The 19,462-nt window shown below is 33.1% G+C and overlaps 1 protein-coding gene across 1 annotated transcript; it reads right to left on the bottom strand.

Annotated features, from left to right (window-relative positions):
* Nucleotides 1–343: 343 nt before the first annotated feature.
* Nucleotides 344–4,514, bottom strand: LOC129223141 (uncharacterized). The gene is made up of 2 exons (XM_054857707.1): nucleotides 2,640–4,514; nucleotides 344–349 (listed from the first exon to the last, which is right to left on the bottom strand). Exons 1-2 carry the CDS (start codon nucleotides 4,512–4,514, stop codon nucleotides 344–346), a joined length of 1,881 nt encoding a protein of 626 aa, XP_054713682.1.
* Nucleotides 4,515–19,462: the final 14,948 nt, after the last annotated feature.

Below are 19,462 nucleotides of genomic sequence, written 5' to 3' on the forward strand. Positions count from 1 at the left end.
ACAAGCTCTAAAATTTCGAAAAAGCATTTTTCCCCTTATTTTAAAAATTTCCGATAAGAATAACACTATTTTGAGCTGAAGTGTTTACACATTTAGGTATATTTCTTCGAGCAAAATGTGGTATAATCGCATTTGAATAATTTAATATGATAATATAGTTTCTTTCTTAAAACTAGAAATTTGTCACTTGACTAGTTATTGAAATAAACAATTCAATTATAGTAATTAATGTCATGTGTATGTAACAGTAGGTACTGAAAAAGATGTATGACCATTAAAAAATGAAAAAAAAATATGCAACGTTTTATTTCTAGCTAAGATTTTTTTCATGCATATATTTTTTTTATGTCTGAAATATTAAAACAAAATTATGACAATTAATGCTTTCCTGTGCAGATTTAGTTCCCCTAATGAAAGCTCTGTGCTACTTGTTCCGCATTTGAAAACAAAAGACAGTACTTAAACTGTACCCATAAAAAAGTTTCACTATGAAATAACAGTTAAGCGTAAAAATTCACTTTGTCCGAAAAACTCTAATCGGACTTCGAATCAGTACACTCGTAACACATATCGCACAAATACATTTATTCACAGGACACAGCACATAACAAGAAAATATTTACACAATACATAATTTCATGGCAAATTTGCCTAACTAATGCTCAAAACTCGAAAATAAAACTCAATAACTCAAAATGAACCTCAATAACTCACTATTTCATTTTATAAAATCTCTCAAGAGTTTCTCGCTTCTCAATACTCAAAATACGCCATCCAAACTCACATTTTTCAACTCTAATCCCCAAAACTCTTATCGCACGCACATTCTAAAGATATTTTGTTGCCAGCTCTCGGAAAACAAAAACTAAATAAAAACAATTTCAATTACGCATTTCACTAGTAAAATACAATAAAATTATTATAACGAGGAATCTCTTAACATTCTCCCACCTTGCAATATGAAATTTACTAATTTGTATTGCAACACAAAACCTACGAAATATCAATTAGATCAAAGAAATTATAACAGTTCAAATGAAACAGAGTTTTACAGCTTTAAACGTTCAGGTACTCTAATCTTTCTCCCACATCTGGTTTCTTTCAAAAGGGGCCGAGTGTTGTTAGATGTTTCTTCTCCCACAAACACGTCTAAAGGTCACCCAGGTTCTTTTCTCGTTCCTGAGAAAAAGGATGTTTCTGCAGAGGTCTCTTTGACCAGCGAAGGTAATTTCAAAGAACTAACTTCAGTCGCAGATAGTTCTAAGGGATATAGCCTTTGAAATGGCCGCAGTCTCTCTCCTTGTTGTGTCTTTACTCTGGCTTCTCTGGAATGGCCATCTGCTCTAGGATAGATTTTTATCACTACTCCAAGAGGCCAGTCATTACGCTTGGATCCGTCACTCCCTATTAAAACGATATCACCAACTTCTAATGAGTTAACTTTCCTATAGCCTTGGTTAATTAGAAGTGCAAAATATTCATTTCTAAATCTTTGTCGTAAGTCTTCTCTTAATTTCTGTAGATATTTGGACCTTCTTGTCAACAAGGTTCTGTCTACCACATCTAGATCAGCATTTTTAATCTTGGTGCAGTTGTCACTTACCAGAAACATAGCCGGAGTTAAGGGCATCAGTTGATCTGGTGAACTTGATATGTATGTCAACGGTCTCGAGTTGATGATTGCTTCACAGTCGCATAATATTGTTGAAAGCTCCTCGTGGTTAACAGAAGATTTACCTAGCATTCTTCTTAAAAGGCCTTTCAGCATCCCCAACCATGCGCTCCCACCAACCACCCCACCAGGCAGCGGTTGGTGGAATGAACTTCCAAGAAATCTGTCTTGTGGTGGAATAAGAGCTTATTTTATTCCAGTCGAACGCCTTTAGCACATTGTTCGTTCCAACGAAACTCATGCCGTTGTCGGTGTAGAGAAAAGCAATTCTTCCTCTTCGAGCTATGAATCGTCTTAATGCTAAGATGAATGACTCTGTTGACATTGACTTAACTAGCTCAAAATGTACAGCTCGGTAGACCGCACATGTAAATAAAATGACCCAGGCCTTTTCTCCTGATCGCAAACACAAAGGCCCGGCATAATCAGCTCCGGAAACTTCAAAAACACCTGCATGGGTGACTCTGTCTCTTGGTAATGGGGCGAATGGCACTTCCAGAGGTTTAGCTGTATGACGTTTACATATAACACAGTTAGAAATCACTTGCTTAGCTAACTTCCTGACGCCTAATATCCAATATTTTTCTCTTAATCTCACTAATAAAGTAGACAGTCCTGCGTGGAAAGATTTTTTATGTTCTTCAGTCACCATTTTCAATACCGCTTTATTTTTTGAAGGTAACAGAATAGGACTCTTAAACTCTTCTGTTTCCTCGCAATCAAACAATCTTGTTTGTAATCGCAGTAATCCATACTTATCTTTGAATGTTTGATGCTTCTTCAAACGATTATCTTCATGAAATTGCTCTGACTGTATTTGCCTAATAAATGCAATTTCAGCTCTGTTGTACTCATCAGTTGTCAACTCTCCTACTCTCTTACTCTGACTGGAAATATTGTGATAAAATCTATAGATCCATCCAATTGTTCTGACTGTCATCGTATAACTTGAAAATCGGTCACTTACAATGTTATCTGTACATTGCACGTTGACCATAGATGATACCACGCCTCTCTTTCTTTCACTTAGAATTTCTTCTTCATCAACACAAAATTCGTCTTTTGGCCATTCTTCCGATGGGAAATACAACCATTGCGGACCTTCCCACCATTTTGACGAAAGAAGTTGACGAGCAGAACAACCTCTACTCGGAAGATCTGCTGGATTTAGTGATCCTGGGACGAACCGCCATGCATTCAAAGGAGTCAAGGATCTAATTTCCTGCACTCGGTTTTGTACAAACACTCCCCACGGCCCTTCTCTTCTCAACCATGAAAGAACGGTAGTAGAATCAGTCCAAAACACAATTTTCTCTTTTTTGAATTCTTTCAGAACTTCTACAGAAAGACGTGCTGAAATTGTGGCTCCAAGAAGCTCTAATCTTGCTATAGTCGTCTCTTTCTTTCCACAAGGTGCAATCCGAGATTTGGCTCTTAGCAGATGAACAGCTACTGAATCATTCAAACAAATTTTTATAAAAACAACAGCTGAATAGGCAGACTTACTAGCGTCGCAGAAAAAATGTAAACTATCAATTACGTATTCGCATTGCAACCATCTAGTTATCTTCAATTCTTTCAAAGTCTCCAAATTTTTCAACCATTTCAAGAATTCTTCTTCAGTATTTGTATCTACTTCTTGATCCCATGTTAATTTGCATTCCCATAACCTCTGCAGCAAAAGTTTTGGCAGTAAAGTAACCTGACAGACTATGCCTAAAGGATCAAACGTTTTATGTGCAGCAGATAAAATTGACCTCTTAGAAATTTTCATCGAAGAGGTATCAGTATCATGTGATAACTTTAAACTGAAGGTATCATTTCCACGGTCCCACATCATTCCTAGCACATTCGTGGGTTCTGAAACTTGACAGCGGGAATCCGAGTACTCCCACCCTCGTAATTCAAATTTTCTCTCCATTAATATTTCTGTAGCCGCTTGCATAAATTTATGCAACTGAGTTTCATCCTTTACGCTAACAAGACAATTGTCCACATAAAAACTGTTAGCAAGTTCTTCTACAGTTTCAACGGGATATTTCGAGGACTCAACTCGTGCCTCTTCTAGTGCTGATTCTAAATGATACTGAACCACAGATCCGAGTAAAAAAGGGCTACACGAAGCACCGAATATTACACGACAGTGCCTGAAATACTTTAGCTCAGACTTATCGTTGTACCAGAGGAATCTCAGATAATTTTTGTCTCTTTCAGATACACGGATTTGCAGAAACGCTTTACATATATCAGCAGTAACCCCTATTTTATACATACGAAAGCGTGTTAATATTGATGGAATGAATTCAATAAGGTTCATACCCTTTTCAAGGCAGTCATTTAGACTTGGTGAAGATCTCGACTTAGCGGAAGCATCGAATACTGGCCTAATGCGAGTCGTACTATTTTCTTTGACAACAGGCCGATGTGGTAAATAATGCGATGGTTCTTGAATTTCATTATAAGGAACCTCTTCAATTATTCCCTCCTTTTCCCATTCTTTGAAAACCAGGTCATAATCTTCATACAGATTTTTCGCTTTTAAGTTCTTTACTGTGTTGTTCAGTCTCTTCAAAGCCAATTCAAAATTTTCAGGCAGAGGGGGATGTTCACTCAACCAAGGCAAATCAACGATAAACCTTCCTTCATCGTCTATTCTAACAGTTTTCAAAAGATGTTCTTTAGCTGCTGCATGCAATTCATCTTGCGTTTTCTTCTCAGATGGATCCAGTATACCGATCGTTTCCAGTGACCACAAGTTTGATATACAAGTATCATTACAAATCATACTCGTTACAAGTAATGCAGTGCTTTCTCGAGATTCTAAACTAGAGTTCTTCCCCATTAGTGTCCACCCTAGTTTAGTTTCAATTGCGGCAAGGCCACTAGGAAGTAATTTATAACCACCTGTCATCAGTTTTCCCGCAACGTCTGCTCCTATCAAAATTTCAATAGGGGCTCTACTATCATCCTCAATATGAATATTTAAGTCACAGAGTTCTTTTATACAGAGTTCATTTGTAGGTGGCTTTGTTTCACATATGACTGGTTGACTCAAAACGTTAAAATTGCAGTTATAATTACCGTTAGCACTAGTTAAATACAATTTAAAAACTTCATGTTTACACACACCAGAATTTTTTCCTCCGAAAAGAGCATGTTTGAGACACTCTGAACCCAGGACTTCGTACTTCATCTCCTTTGCCGTATCCTTTAGAATGTATGACCTCTGGGATGCAGAATCAAAAATTGCTCTCGCTTTACGGCTCTTTCCGTTTCCTCTTATGATTACTATTAGGGTTTGCAACATCACTTTTGCTGACATTGAAATGTTTGCGAGAGCTGAATCTTGCTTTGGAGTTGCTTCTAATGCAACAACTCTTTCAGAAGACGAAGGTAAATGCGGTTGGCCACTTCTGCACAGCAAAATATGATGTCTTCTTCCACAATTAGCACATCCAGCTTTCACATTGCATTGACGAACTTGATGTCCTGTTTTGAGACATAGAAAACAGCAGTGAGATTTTCCAACTAGTAATTCTCTCTCTTTAAGCGGTATTTTCCCTGCTTTTATGCAATCATTCGAATCATGGTAATTGCCGCAAAAAATACACAGTTTCTGTTCCCGCGATGCAGTAAAAAGGTCAGCTGCTGTTGCTACTTGAGCTCTATTCCCAAACTTTAATTTATTATCATTTTTCTTTTCAATGTGTAATTTACTGTTCTCTCGAGAAGTAGATTTCACTTTAGGACAATCGAATGACTGAGAAGCCAAAATTATTCTTTCTTCAACCTCTACCTCATCTTGTAGAAAATCCAAAATTGATCTCAAGTCGTTCTTTTCTTCCAACTGTGAACTCAATTCATTTTCTGGGGTAACATCTCGCGTTCTCCGGTTTGTTGCTTGGCATCGTTCCCAAGCTCTCAAAGTTTCTTGTGGAAGTGATGATTCAATTAGAGGAAATAACATACAAGCATATTTGTCTCTAGTTACTCCTAAAAGACTCTAATGCTCTCAATTTAGTCTCTAATAAGTCGTATAACACTCGAAGAGATTTGGTTTGAGCACTTTCTCTCTGAAGAATTAATGCTAATAGATCTCTTACATAGATCTGGATCAGCAATTCTTCTTTTCCAAATCTACTCTTTAGCTGATTTAATGCTTTTTCATAGCTATCTCTTCCAGGTAGGAAACTTTTAATTAAATCCTCAGCAATGCTACCTTTAACCATACTTTGTGACAAATAAGAAAACTTGTCATGTAGGTCCAAATTGGGGTCTTCATCGATCTTTTGAAACTGTCCCCAAAATCCGAGCCAGTTTCTTATATCTCCATTGAATGACGGGAGCCGTATCTTAGGATACCGTAACAGAGTGTTTTTCTGTGACGTATTTGCACTTGAAACCGAAGCAGAATCTTCTTTTCACATGATGAAAGTTTTTTGAGTTTTTGTCCTAAAACGCGCCAACGATCAATATAAATCTCAGATTGATCGAACTCAGCATCACATTCTGTTTCTGAAATATTTTCATCGCAAAGATGATTTCTAACCTTGTATTCAGTCTCAACCATTAAAAGTACCTTTTCTTCAATTACTTTAAGTTTAAGTAATTTATCTCCATCACTTAACCAAGCTTCTTCTGCATCAAATTCATTGCAAGCTTTCGTAAATAATCTCCTGTACTGTGTCCTGTTTTTCTTAAGTTCATCCATTTTTTTTCTCGCAGCAGGAAAATTAAATTTATTTTATTCAAACAGACGAAAGAGTCCTGTCACGGACGCCAGATGTCCGAAAAACTCTAATCGGACTTCGAATCAGTACACTCGTAACACATATCGCACAAATACATTTATTCACAGGACACAGCACATAACAAGAAAATATTTACACAATACATAATTTCATGGCAAATTTGCCTAACTAATGCTCAAAACTCGAAAATAAAACTCAATAACTCAAAATGAACCTCAATAACTCACTATTTCATTTTATAAAATCTCTCAAGTGTTTCTCGCTTCTCAATACTCAAAATACGCCATCCAAACACATTTTTCAACTCTAATCCCCAAAACTCTTATCGCACGCACATTCTAAAGATATTTTGTTGCCAGCTCTCAGAAAACAAAAACTAAATAAAAACAATTTCAATTACGCATTTCACTAGTAAAATACAATAAAATTATTATAACGAGGAATCTCATAACACTTTGTGCTCTTTCCTCTTCGAAAAAAATATTCCTAAAAAAAGAAAACTCAGGTGCAATAATTATCCTCAGAGGGATTTTAAATAAACGTTTCATTATTTTTATTCTTTGCTTTTACTAATACATATATCACAAACATCAATAGTTCGTATTAATATTTATTGCGACTGCTAAATCATACGAGGTAATCGTGTTTTTAACAAATGGACACAGCAATCATCAAAAAAAAGTCCCCTCCTCCCTCCAAACAGGAGTTTTTACCGCTAAAACAAAGACCTTTGTATCCCCGAAACATATATATGGAGTTCATTTTGTTACATGTGGACGTGAAGAACAAAAAAGAGGAATAGGTAGTAACCGTTCAAACTGGAGAAAAAAATACGTCAATATAAACAAAGATCAAAGTGCTTGGTTTTGTGTGAACGCAAAAGTGTAAAATAGCCTCACTCGCAATTAAACCCAAAACAAGGATTTTTCGGCCTTTTATTTGTTGATCAGTTCAAGTTCTTTTTGTTTCAAATTTAAAGTAACTTTGCGTAACTAAATCATTACGTAGTAAATGATTTTTCTAAATAAACCGAATTCGTGACTTTTTGCTTTCAAAGAATCTTACTAATTTAATTAATGCTGAAATCAACAATTGTGTTGATACCAAAACTAAAAATAAATAAATAAATAAATAAAATAACTAAAAAAAAGAGAATGCTTAAAAACATAGATTTTAAGCATTTTCTAAATATTTTGACAAAATTTACTATTTTATAACAATAATTTTATTCGGTGAGCAGATCGAAATTCATTTTTCACCCTTCAGCACATGACATCACAAGTGATGAAAAGCCACTTACTGATGCCATTAGCACACAGCACAAATTATCATGTCTTGACAACGCGGTTAACAGCGAAAAGTAAACATTAAGTGTGAAAATGGAGTAGCGTGCCAAAGTACATCAATTGTGATGTCATAAAAAAATCAAGCGTTATTTTTCATTTATTTTTTTTAATATCCGACTTTGGAACTAACTGTTGAGAAAATAAAAGTCTTCTCTGACTCCATGCTTTTTTTTTTTTTTTTTTGCTTATTCTATCAATTTCGGCTACTAAAAGTAGTACTTTTGACTCAAGGAAACAATCCCATTAACTGTTAATATGCAAAACGGACAACATGTTTCTATCTCAACGTAAGCAGAGAGGTTTTTATTAATAAACATTTTATTTTAATGACTGAATTCCTGTAAAAAGCGGCAATTAATTAACCCCTTCTAGTATGGTTCTAATTTCTTCTTTTTTTTTCAAAGGATCAAATCACCCTTTTTTCATATCACTGCACATATTTTCAAATTTTAACAGTGTTTATATTTTTATTTCAAACCCACCAAAAATGATGCTTTTATTGATTTATTTCAAAATTAACGGTCTTCATAATCATTAACCATGTGCTTAATTCGCAGAAAATTGCCTAATTATGGACTATCTTGGTTCCTAATTGACTGTCATTATTTTCAGATGCTGAACTTTCTAAAAAATGTCTTCGTCGTTATTTGATATTTTTCACAAGTAAAGCGGTAAATTAATGACAAAAATGATCGCTTTTTACGTCCTCAGTATTCATTATCCACTCATTTCTTTGAAAGACGTATTTTTTGTTTTGCGTTCAGTAAAACATGTCATTATCTTCTTTCTTAAAAAAAAACATTAAATTTAAAATATCTAGTTAAATTTATGAGATGAAAACAATCTGCATTAAATTTTTATGGCAATATTTTCTTTGTCATAACTCTTCTCGTTTCTTTCCTTTCTGCTTGAGTTTTTTGTTGTTTAAAATCATCGATGAAGACTCTATTCAGCATTTACATTCTAAACTAAGCTATTGTGTTTGCATTCAAATATTATTTTCTCTTTACGGTATAATAAAGAAAGATTTCGCTCTAAAGTTTTTTTTTTGGAGTAGACTGAGGTAATTTGTATGTTATATAAATGCTTTTTTTATGATGTTTTAAAAGTATAAAAAATACTTTAACCGTCGTTCTCTGTCTTGAATCTTCAATACTGTTCTGCTGATTTTTAATCAGTTGTAAGTATGTGAAAATTGTTGGGGTGGTTTACTTCAGTCAAAAGTACTTCTTTTAGTCATTGAATGAGCAAAAAGTAAAAGAGTATTTTACTGACAACATAGATGCAAATACTTTTTACCGTAAAATTTCAGGAAAACTTTTAACAGTGTACAAAACTTCGTTTTTAAATAGTGCATTTCTATTTTTCTGAAAGGAGATACAACATGAACGACGGAAAAGAATGTAGATTTAATACTGCAAAGAAGATGGAACCAAAAGTAATTGTGTTTCTAATTATTAAAATTCCATACTTAAAATTGTAAAGAAAAAAAATCATGCTTTATTAGGTTGCTCGTAGTTAACTGAGAAGTTTCATGGCAGTGGTCATTGCGAAGTTATCTGGTCTGTTGTAAGTTGAATCATTTGTATATTTATTTCGATAAAAATTACCTTGATATCCAAGTTAAGGTATGCAATTCTACCTGATTTAAGGCTTATAGGTATGGCATCACTATTGTGGACGTACGATTTATCTCAGACAGCAGTTAATAAATGGAAGCACCAACTATCAACATTTCGATAATTTTGATTTAAACCAGAAGCCGAACAACTCCTAGATCAGACCTCACAGATACAATCTAGAATGGGAACTTGTAGGACTTGCTGACCCCAGCATATTTAACGTGCCCCAGTCACTATTAGCAAAAACGGAGGAACTTCGACCAGCTTGAACCGAACCCGTAACTACCCAGTTACGAGTCATACTCTTTATTGATCAAGACATCATCGCCCTCATTGACTCGTATTATCTAGATGTGCAAGGTAAGTAACACTAAATCCAGGTTCTCAAAGGTAGATCGATTTATAACTTAAATGCGCTGAATGTATTCGCAAAAGTTTACTGCGAAAAGTTGGACTGCTAAATTGATGAGTTACTTATGTCTGAAAAATAATTTTCTAAAAGAAAAAAAAAGAGTAGAAGTGTTCGGGTTTCACATCCCAGCACATTGTTTTCAGTATTTTTTTTAATAAAATTGCACTACAGTTGAAAAATAAAAGCAAATGTAATTCCTGAAAAAAGGACCATTTTACTAAAATTCCAAAACTACTAATTGAGTACAAAAATAATACGTGTGTATTACAACAAATTTTGTAACTAATTTAGAAATAAAAAAAAAAACATCATTGTATGAAAGATTCTAAAGTTCGCATACGATTTATTTTGACATTTGCACACATAGTTACGGAATAGTACTATAAATAGCAAAAAAAAAAAAAACTATCTTTTTCATAAATTACATTGTGCGTTAACATTTCTTTCTTCCTAGAATTAATAGTTTGTGATCAAATACGGGGCACAAATAGAGAAATGTCTCTCGAAAAGTCAGTTAACAAAATATCTCCCTGAGGGACACTCTGTCTAATGTACTCAAATGCATGAGACCAATGGTTTCAAGCAAATAGGAAGTAATATTCATTTGGAATCTCAACGAGCCTTTAGGGATATAAGCTAACGAAAGTATTCACTTACCTATTTGCACAAAAGATTAAAATATCCATTTAAATAACGGCTTAATTAAGTATTCCATTAAGATTTTGCTTATTTAGTAGCAACGAACCAGGTAGTTATATGGAAAAGTTGCTTAAGGAGGCAAATCTATGTGACTTACTTTCTACTTGGGTACTTTTGCCCCCGACGCTCTATTGCTGCTAACACCTGGAGATGCAAGCATGTTTAGTTCAGGTATTGAGCTTGCTACACTAGATAACCGCACACTACATCGTTTTAGTGTACCAGGCGTGAATTCAGCAATTAACGTACATATATTGTCTTAAACTATCAGAGAATTTAAACAGATCTCTGTGCACAGACATACTGAAATTTTGCGTCTCTTTTGAAATTTTATTTTTTTTTTTGTTAATATTTCTTCAAAGTAAATAAAACATAAAAAAAAAATTAATTTAAAGAATAATGTAGGCAACGTCCTTGTTCTTCGTAAGCAAAAGAAATTTAAAATTCTACGTACTCTACATGCATAAAACATCTCTACATTTTCAAAAATTAATATTTTTAAGAAATTTTAAATACTGAGAAGGGGAAAGGGGGCACTTGAAATTTGTTTTTTCATTTCTTTATTTTTCAAAAAATAAAATATGATTCCTTAAAGCAAAAACAACCCCATGATTGAAAAGTTTTATTTGTGTCATGGACTGTTTGATATTTATTTTTTTTTCTTTACTGTATTTTATTCTTGAAGTGTTTGAATGGGCAGCTTTATAGACGCATAAAAACAAGCTTAGAACACATACGAACGCGATTAAAAATGCAGCACAAGCATCATATTTCAACGAATAACTCTTTAACACGAAACATATACGCATAAACCAATGACATTGAAGGGTTTGTAACCTACACTATATCTGTTTAAATTGAACAGTAACTGTCATTAAGAAATGTTTGAAATAAACTCATATTATTACCAGAAATAGAATAAATTCAGTTCTGTTTTGGTTTATTACTTTCTTTAAGGGGGTCCGGGACACAAAAATCCTCAAATTTTGAAAATTTTTTTTTTAATTTGAAAAATTGCTCCGTTTTTTTCTGCTTAAGAGGACGTTTGAATCTTGTTTCCACCTTAAATAGAACGAAAGTTATAGTTATTTTTGTTGCATGCATCTAACGAATGTGTACATAACTTTAAAACTTTAAACGCGTTTTTCTCCATGATGCAATTTTTCCCGATTTCTTGCATTCAAACTCTTATAAGTCAGGAACCGATAGAGATAAAGTAATGAAACTTGGAGCATATCTTTTTCAAGCAATTTACTTTAATTTTTATTCGGCGAATTTGAAAAAAACGTTTACTGCAAAAGTTATGATTTTTTTAAAAAAAAGTATCTTCGAATTTTTCGAAATTTTTCTTCAAATATTTTTTATTTCTTATTGAATCAATATTTTTAAAATCGCCGAATAAAAATTAAAGCTTAGATATTTGTGCATACTTTTTTGAAAAAAAATTGAAAATTGACCAACAATATTTTGAGTTATAGCAATTTAAAGCAACCCCATTTTTTTGAAAAAAACTAATTAAATTTAAATAAAAAAATTTTTTTTTTCATATTTATGTTATGATTTTGCTTATTAAATAAATGATGAATCAGTTCAAAAAATTTCAAAACTCTAAAGTACATAATAAAAAAATTTTCAAAATGTGTCCCGGACCCCCTTAATCAGCTGATGTAGAATTTTTAGTTGTCTTTAGGGATGGTTAATTTTTTGGCGGCCTCTCTTTTTTATTAATGCATCTACACATTATAAAGTTCATGAAATTTGTATAGGACTCCCCGAAGTTTACCTTAACTGCCCCAATGTATTATGCATTTAATTATTCCAATAATGTTGTTACAGAACAAAAGGTTAGATTTTAAACTGTAACATTACAATATTTTCATATTTTATTCAAATGTGTATAATATTGCAATGCAAGAGAGATTTCAGCACATTCAAATGAGCATTCAAGAAAAGTTTTCTAACTTTTAATTCTGGAAGCATACAACTATCTATGCATAAAATTGACAAATCATTTTTATAACACAGCCAGCAAAGCACTGAAATAGCTTACAACAGTGTCTATTCTTCATTCATATCCCAAAGCTGATAAATTTCCAGGCACAGAGATGGTCCAGTTGTATGCACTTACAACATGCGTAAGACATCTTGCGTGCAGTTTCTGAGCATTACAATCTGTTTTTTTTTTCAATAAACTTTCTGGAGCTTTTTACATAGAAAGCATACAGGTATAAGACAAAATAATAGGAGCACATATTTAAAATTGAGTTTTTTTCGACCGCCCAATAAGCGACCGCCACGTGCTATATTACTTTGTCACCAAGTGGCGGTGGTACGGAAGGTATCAAGCAAGTATTTGGCATCCGACGTCAAAAAATGCATGGTGATTGAAGCTCGTCTTGCTGGAGCGTCAGTGTCCAGAACAGCCAGTCTTGTGGATATCTCAAGGACCAATATAACAAGGGTTGTGACGGCCCTATACAAATCTGGGAAAAATGTCTTCTGCAAAGCTCAGCAGTGGACAAAAGTCAGAGTTGAAGGATCGTGTTAGACGAATGTTGAAGACGATTGTCCCACGAAAATGCAAGACTACACTTCCAGAGATTACGTCCGAAAATCATACAAACCTTCAGAGCCTTGTATCAACAACAGGAGTTGCAAGCTGCCCTCATTAATGGCAGAGTAGCTATTCCAAAACCGTTAGTTTCGAAGCTATGAAGAGACTGCAGTGGTACAGAGAACACCTAAACTGGACACAACTGCAATAAGAGAAAGCCGTATGGTCTGACTAGTCATCATTGACAATATTCGAGACAACTAGGCATGTGTTCGTCTGGGGAACACCGGCAGAAGCTTATCAATTGACAGCTTGATTCCTACCTGGAAGAATGAAGGGGACTCTACAACAATGTGGAGAGCAATATATTTTAGTGGATTTGAGCCTCTTGTTGCCCTAAGGTAGAGGATCACAGGTGAGCATTATCGAATTATTCTCGCCAATCATATTCCATAGCTCTATGCTTCAGATTTTCTTTCAGGAGAACGTCTGGTGTTCCAAAATGAGAACGCCCTTATTCACCGGAACCGCGGTGTTTAAACACGGTTACATGAGCATGACGATGAAGTAGAACATCTAACGTGGTGTCCGCAGTCCCCTAATCTGAACATCATTGAGCTTTTGTGGTTTTTTTTTATATTTTTTTTTAGAGAATTAAGTCCGTGCGCAGCTTTCTCCTCCAAGCACTGCATCTGAACACGAGGCGTTCTTGCACGAGGAAGCGGTACGAATTCCAACGAACTATATTCAAGACCTTTATTTATCACTCCCACGCCCAATACAAACTGTTATTCAGGCAAACAATAGCCCAACCCCTTATTAATGAAATATTTTCATTTTTTCACAGGTGTTCATATTATTTTGTCTTATATCTGTACATGTAGTAACTTAGATCCGTGTTATTCTTTGCAGAAGCTTTTTAAGAAAATTTTCAATCAAACTTATTTTTATAAAAAAAACATTCTATAGAAAAGTTCCGAGAAAATTCAATTTTCTCTGAAATGTTTGCATTAAAAATAAACAGACATCTCTTGTTACTTAGCTGGTTTTTATAGCAGCTTATTTTTGCTCAGAAATGGTTGTTCTTTCAGAATGTTTTATAAAATATGTAAATATTTTAGTTGTTGACGTTTCATGCTTTTTTGGAGAAAAAGAACCATGACGTCCAAAAACAAAATTTAATATTTTCTAAATGTTGAATTCTAAAGTATAATATTTTTTTCAAGACATCATGTGTCAAACATGCACAAGAGTAGAGCTTAAAATTAGTGAACTATTAGAAGAAACCGTTCATTTTACTCATTCTTTTTTTTTCTCTTCATACTCGCACATTCCTCAACTCAAATGTATCGTTTTTAAGAAAGTGTTTGCAGTACTTTCTCTGGGGCAAAAATTATTTTATCAACCTACAGCCTTTAAGTAATATCGAGGGGAAAACAACTTTTAAAATAAGTCTTGCCTTTTGCTCCATTTCTTCATGTTTCCAAAGAGGCAAAATAAGTTTTTGTAAGGTATAAGTAAACAATTGACATTTATATATGTGTCGATAATTTATTGATGCTATAATTATCAAGGATAGGAAAAAAATTGATGCATTACGATCCTGAAATTAGGGCGGAAAATAGTGTTGTGCATTGGGAGATATGTTTACTCTTGACTAGGTGTTCAATGCAAAATTTACTAAAAATACTGGTTTCAGACCTTTCTGTTTAAGCATAGTGTGTTGATTCGTTTAGCTTATCTATACTAATATTATAAAAAGAGAGGGCGGATTTTTGTGTGTTTATATGTTCGAGGTAATCTCTGGAACCATTACAGCTATTTGAAAAGTTCTTTCACTATATGAAATGTGCGTTCCTTCTGAGTGACATGGGCTATAGATTATGCTTATAAGTATTTATACAATTTTTTTAAACCAATAGTTTTTCTTCGCTACCAGTTTATGTTTCGTACTGATCTATTCTTATATATGTAAACACAGCGCTGATTGACCCGCACTTGCTATGACAAAATGGGTAAAGGTTCCCTTTGATCTGAATGCCAAGCAAGTGAAAAGAGAAATCACATAGGTGGCATAAGAATCACCAAAACCTATACATGTATTTGAGGCTACAGAGGATAAGGTGTATAACTTTCTATCAGCGTTGAACATCGTAAACCATTTAGAGTCACAGAATGGTAAGGCAAAAAATTTATTCAAGTGAATTATAACTGGGATTTGCTTCGAGCAAATTAGCTTTTGAATTCAAGTAGTTCAGATAGACGATTTTAATCCGTGTTTCTAAAATTTGTAATTTTGCATGCATTTCGGGCTACCCTTTGATATATTTTTTTTAATCTGTAGTAATATTTTCAAGAAAGAGGGTTTATTTCGTACGTTTAATTGTTCCTGGTAATCTCCGGAACCACTGCACCAAATCAAATAATTTCTTCTTTGTATGAGAGGCAAAAAAACTCTCACAGTAAAAATCTGTACTAATATTATAAAGAGAGATTGTTTTTTGTACATTTATATATTCTGAAAAAGATTGATACATGATTGCAACCTACTGAATGAGTACGTTTCCAATCACGCAAGTAAATTAGTAACTGATAAGCGACGCGCCTATGATACCAAAACGCAAATTAATGTTTATCGGCATACCCGGTGGAACTAAAAAAAGTTAAATAAATTTGATCAAAATCAACAGGCAGACTGAGGATGTGTGTGTAGTTTTTTTTTTTTTTTTTAAACTTAATTGCAGCAATTTTACTTAGTGGTCGAAAAACTGACCACTCCAGATTTAAAATAATTTGACTGTCTCACTTCAGAAATACTCCGTACGTTTCATAAGAAAAAAAATGGGAAAGCGTCTTTAAAAGGTCTGTCCCATAATTTATTACGGATGTTCGAAGAGCCAGTATTTGAATATAGAAGTCGTGGATTCTAAAAGAACTAAAAGATTAAGACAACAGAGGTTTGATTTTCGCATTTGCCGGCGACTCTTACCAAACTACTCCTGGTGTTCTCTTGATAAACGTGTGCAGATATACTTTAAGCCTGGTTAAAGTAGTCTCCTTTTAGGAACTCTGTACTATCTCTGTATCTTAAGAACACTTTTAAGAGTATTTTAATCATTGTATTAAAATTAAAGGCAGTATTCCAATAATTTCGTTTGAAACTTTAATTTGTCTTATGTAATGGAACCGGACCCCAAGTAAAATCAATATGGACTAATACGATTTACCGTATTATTCTTACTATACCAGCAGCAGGTCAGTCAGGAATATTTCTCAAATTTCCATGGTCCTTGCACATTTCCTTTTTCAATATAAGTAATTGCAATTGCCAATGAAAATTTCTTATGCCATTACCATCATCAAAACTTAAGGTGAAAGGTAAAACGTTATATATGGGAAGATTATATTGTTCACTGGGAAGTAAAGGTTGGTCTGTCTTGCTTAGGAAATGAAGTGAATCAGTTTATTTCAAAACCTCATAAAAACGAAACAAAAAATGCTGTATAACATGAAACTTTGAAACAAAAAAATCTGCATAATATTTATTTCAGATAGATAGTTTTTCAACGCAAAAAACTTCGGGACGGGCCCCTGGTTATTAATTCAAATAAAAATATGGCTGACTGTAAATTTCATATTACGAAAGAAAATAAACCTTTTTCAGAGAAATTTTCAGCAGTAGTTTTGAAGCCGCCTATACTTTTTAAAGTCACACAAGTTACTATTTTATAAAATTTTGTCTGAACAGCTCAATGTTGCTACTAAAAATACTAATGCATCCAAAGTAAGATGCATTTCATGGTTATAATTTTCAAATTAAACTTTAAAAGGAACATAAAAAAAATATAATTATGAAACTATCACAACAGAGCACAAGATTTTGCAACAACTCTACATGATAAATTTCATCCCGAAAAAAAAGTTATTATAAAGTTTGAAAAAGTGCGGAAAAATACATTTTTAAGCGGAAATAAAATTGGCTTTTATGTGGAGAAAAATAATAAGATGTTTCAACACGTATTTGTAAAAAATCCAATAATCAAACTTCCCATTCAAGAGCTTAACTTTTCTTACACGAAACATTTCAAACCAATTATTCAGAGTGAAAATTTCGTTGAAAATACATTTTTCAAAATTTAAAATAAAGAAAATAGTCTTTTATGTTAAGCGAAAAAATTTAATGAAACGTTTTGATGTATAGTTGATACAAATTTCAATTTTTAGTTGCAACATACAATGTATACAAGGCTTAAAAAAGAAATTCCCACATTTTATCCCGTGGAGATATGTTTAACTTTTTAACAACACAGTATTTTTCTGCTTATATGAGACCATTAAGAATAATAAGGGGGAAAATATTGCGATATGAAATCGAAAAAAATGTAACAGATCTTTAAATTCCTCGCATTTGAAGTTGCTGGAAATAATTAGACCTATTCTGCAAAATTATTTTAAGAATCAACGAATTTTTATTTTGGTTATTTAGTTCTTTTAAAAAAACGACATGGATGTTTCTATAATGAGCTCAATTTCTTTGATAGAATTTCTTCTTTGTTTATGTTTGGTAACATGAGACGAGTTTCCTTCACATAAGTGCGTACGTAAGTAAATTCATTTAATACGAAAAAAATACGAGAATACATCATAGTTATTTCTATTTTGTATTACGTTCAACAAACCTATTTTTATAAACGTTAAGAGAAATGCATTTATTTTTTGAACAACTTTTATAAATTCATCTTTAAAAAAAAAGATCGCTTTTTCTCAAGGTAAAAATATCTCTATTGATTATCGTATGTAGTTTTTCTTCGATTTTTTTTTTTTTTTTTTGGTTAGTACGCAATAATTTCGTTAATAACTTCATAAGAAAGGCATTGGTTTAAAGATTTCACCCGCTACATGTGAAAAACTAGGGATTTAAAATTTTATGAATGAACATGTATACACTCTTAGACTAAAGTACTCTCTAAATTCAAGTCAAAATACCGCAGTGAACTGTTTCTCCTTTTAAGCTATCTCGATTTGAAGAGCTAGGTTTCTCAAAAAATATTGAGTGAAAGAACTACGAGACGTTAAACGTTCAGTGGTTTAGGCAAGTCTTCACGGCAGTTTCTTCTGAAAGCGAAATTATTTTCTACCAGGGTTTTGAAATTCTGAGCCGGAAACTTTGTGTGACGGAAATGACGTATTTGCTTTTTAATTGTTGCAATCAACAAATTAAAAATAATAGTAATTTTAAAGTTAAAATGCTTCCACTTTTTAATTGTTACGAAAAACAATGGGAAACGATATTAATTATAAAGTGTGGTTTTGTGAATTAACTTTACAAACTAATTTCAAAATTGAATTTAAGGAAGCGTATATTTGTGTATTTTGGACATTTTAATTTCTTCAAATAATGTAGATTTTTGAAGATTTCTTTGAGTAAATGCGTTATTCCCAGTTCTTAGGTTCAGCCCATTTCGTTTGTTAATTTTTATTAAAAAAATCGTTACTATTCTTTTTATAATTTATTGTTCATGGCCACAATTAAAAATCATATTTAAAATATTTTTCAATTTTCTAGTTGTTCATAGTATATTTTCTGCATTAAAATATACATTTTTTTTTGTTGTTGTTGTAAATTTTAAAGAACAAGAGCTTGGCGTGAGAGAAAACAGACAGGTAAAGTGACAGTTCAGAACAAAAAAAGATTAAAGATAAAAGTATCATTTCTATCATGAGTCTTTACGACATTCAATTTTTTCTTTCTTTTTTAACGTCTCCGTCTTGCTCTGTAATGTCACGTAAGCCAATTGCCGTAGGGTAGACCGAAGCACGTTTACGAGGATTTTTTTCAATGAATTTTCTAAATTTTATGTTTTAACTGAGGAAATTTTAGACACAATGCTTTTATAAAGTAGTTAAAGCAGTCAAAAATGGTGCATTCAGTTGTTGGTCAGTTTGTGTTTTTAGCCGTTAAAAAAATTATTTTTGAGTCCAAGTCGATTGCGTAAACGGGCACCGGACACGGAGTACGTTTACGCCTATTTATTTTGACACCTAACGTGGTTCTGTTGGTGTTTTGAACAAAATATCTTACCATCGTTAAAATAAAGCAAATTTATTAGACTGAGTAGGGTATAAAGTAAAAGCTAAACACAAGCACTACATGATTGTAAGCTCTGAGATACGAATTTGCAACTAAACTAAAAATTAAATGGTGATTTTCAAAACTAAATAGCCTGAAAATACTAAAAGATTCTGAAACAGTCCGGAACGAAATAAGTTTCACTGCACGTTTAGAAGTAAGACACAGTAAGAACGAGCTTAAAGGTGCTCAGACGTCAACGCGTAAACTTACCAGTTTGAATTTATTTTTAACGTGCAAAAAAAAAAACTAATAATATTTCAGTTCATACAAAAA

This window comes from Uloborus diversus, chromosome 5, assembly GCF_026930045.1.
Source record: "Uloborus diversus isolate 005 chromosome 5, Udiv.v.3.1, whole genome shotgun sequence".
Lineage (NCBI taxonomy): Eukaryota > Metazoa > Arthropoda > Arachnida > Araneae > Uloboridae > Uloborus > Uloborus diversus.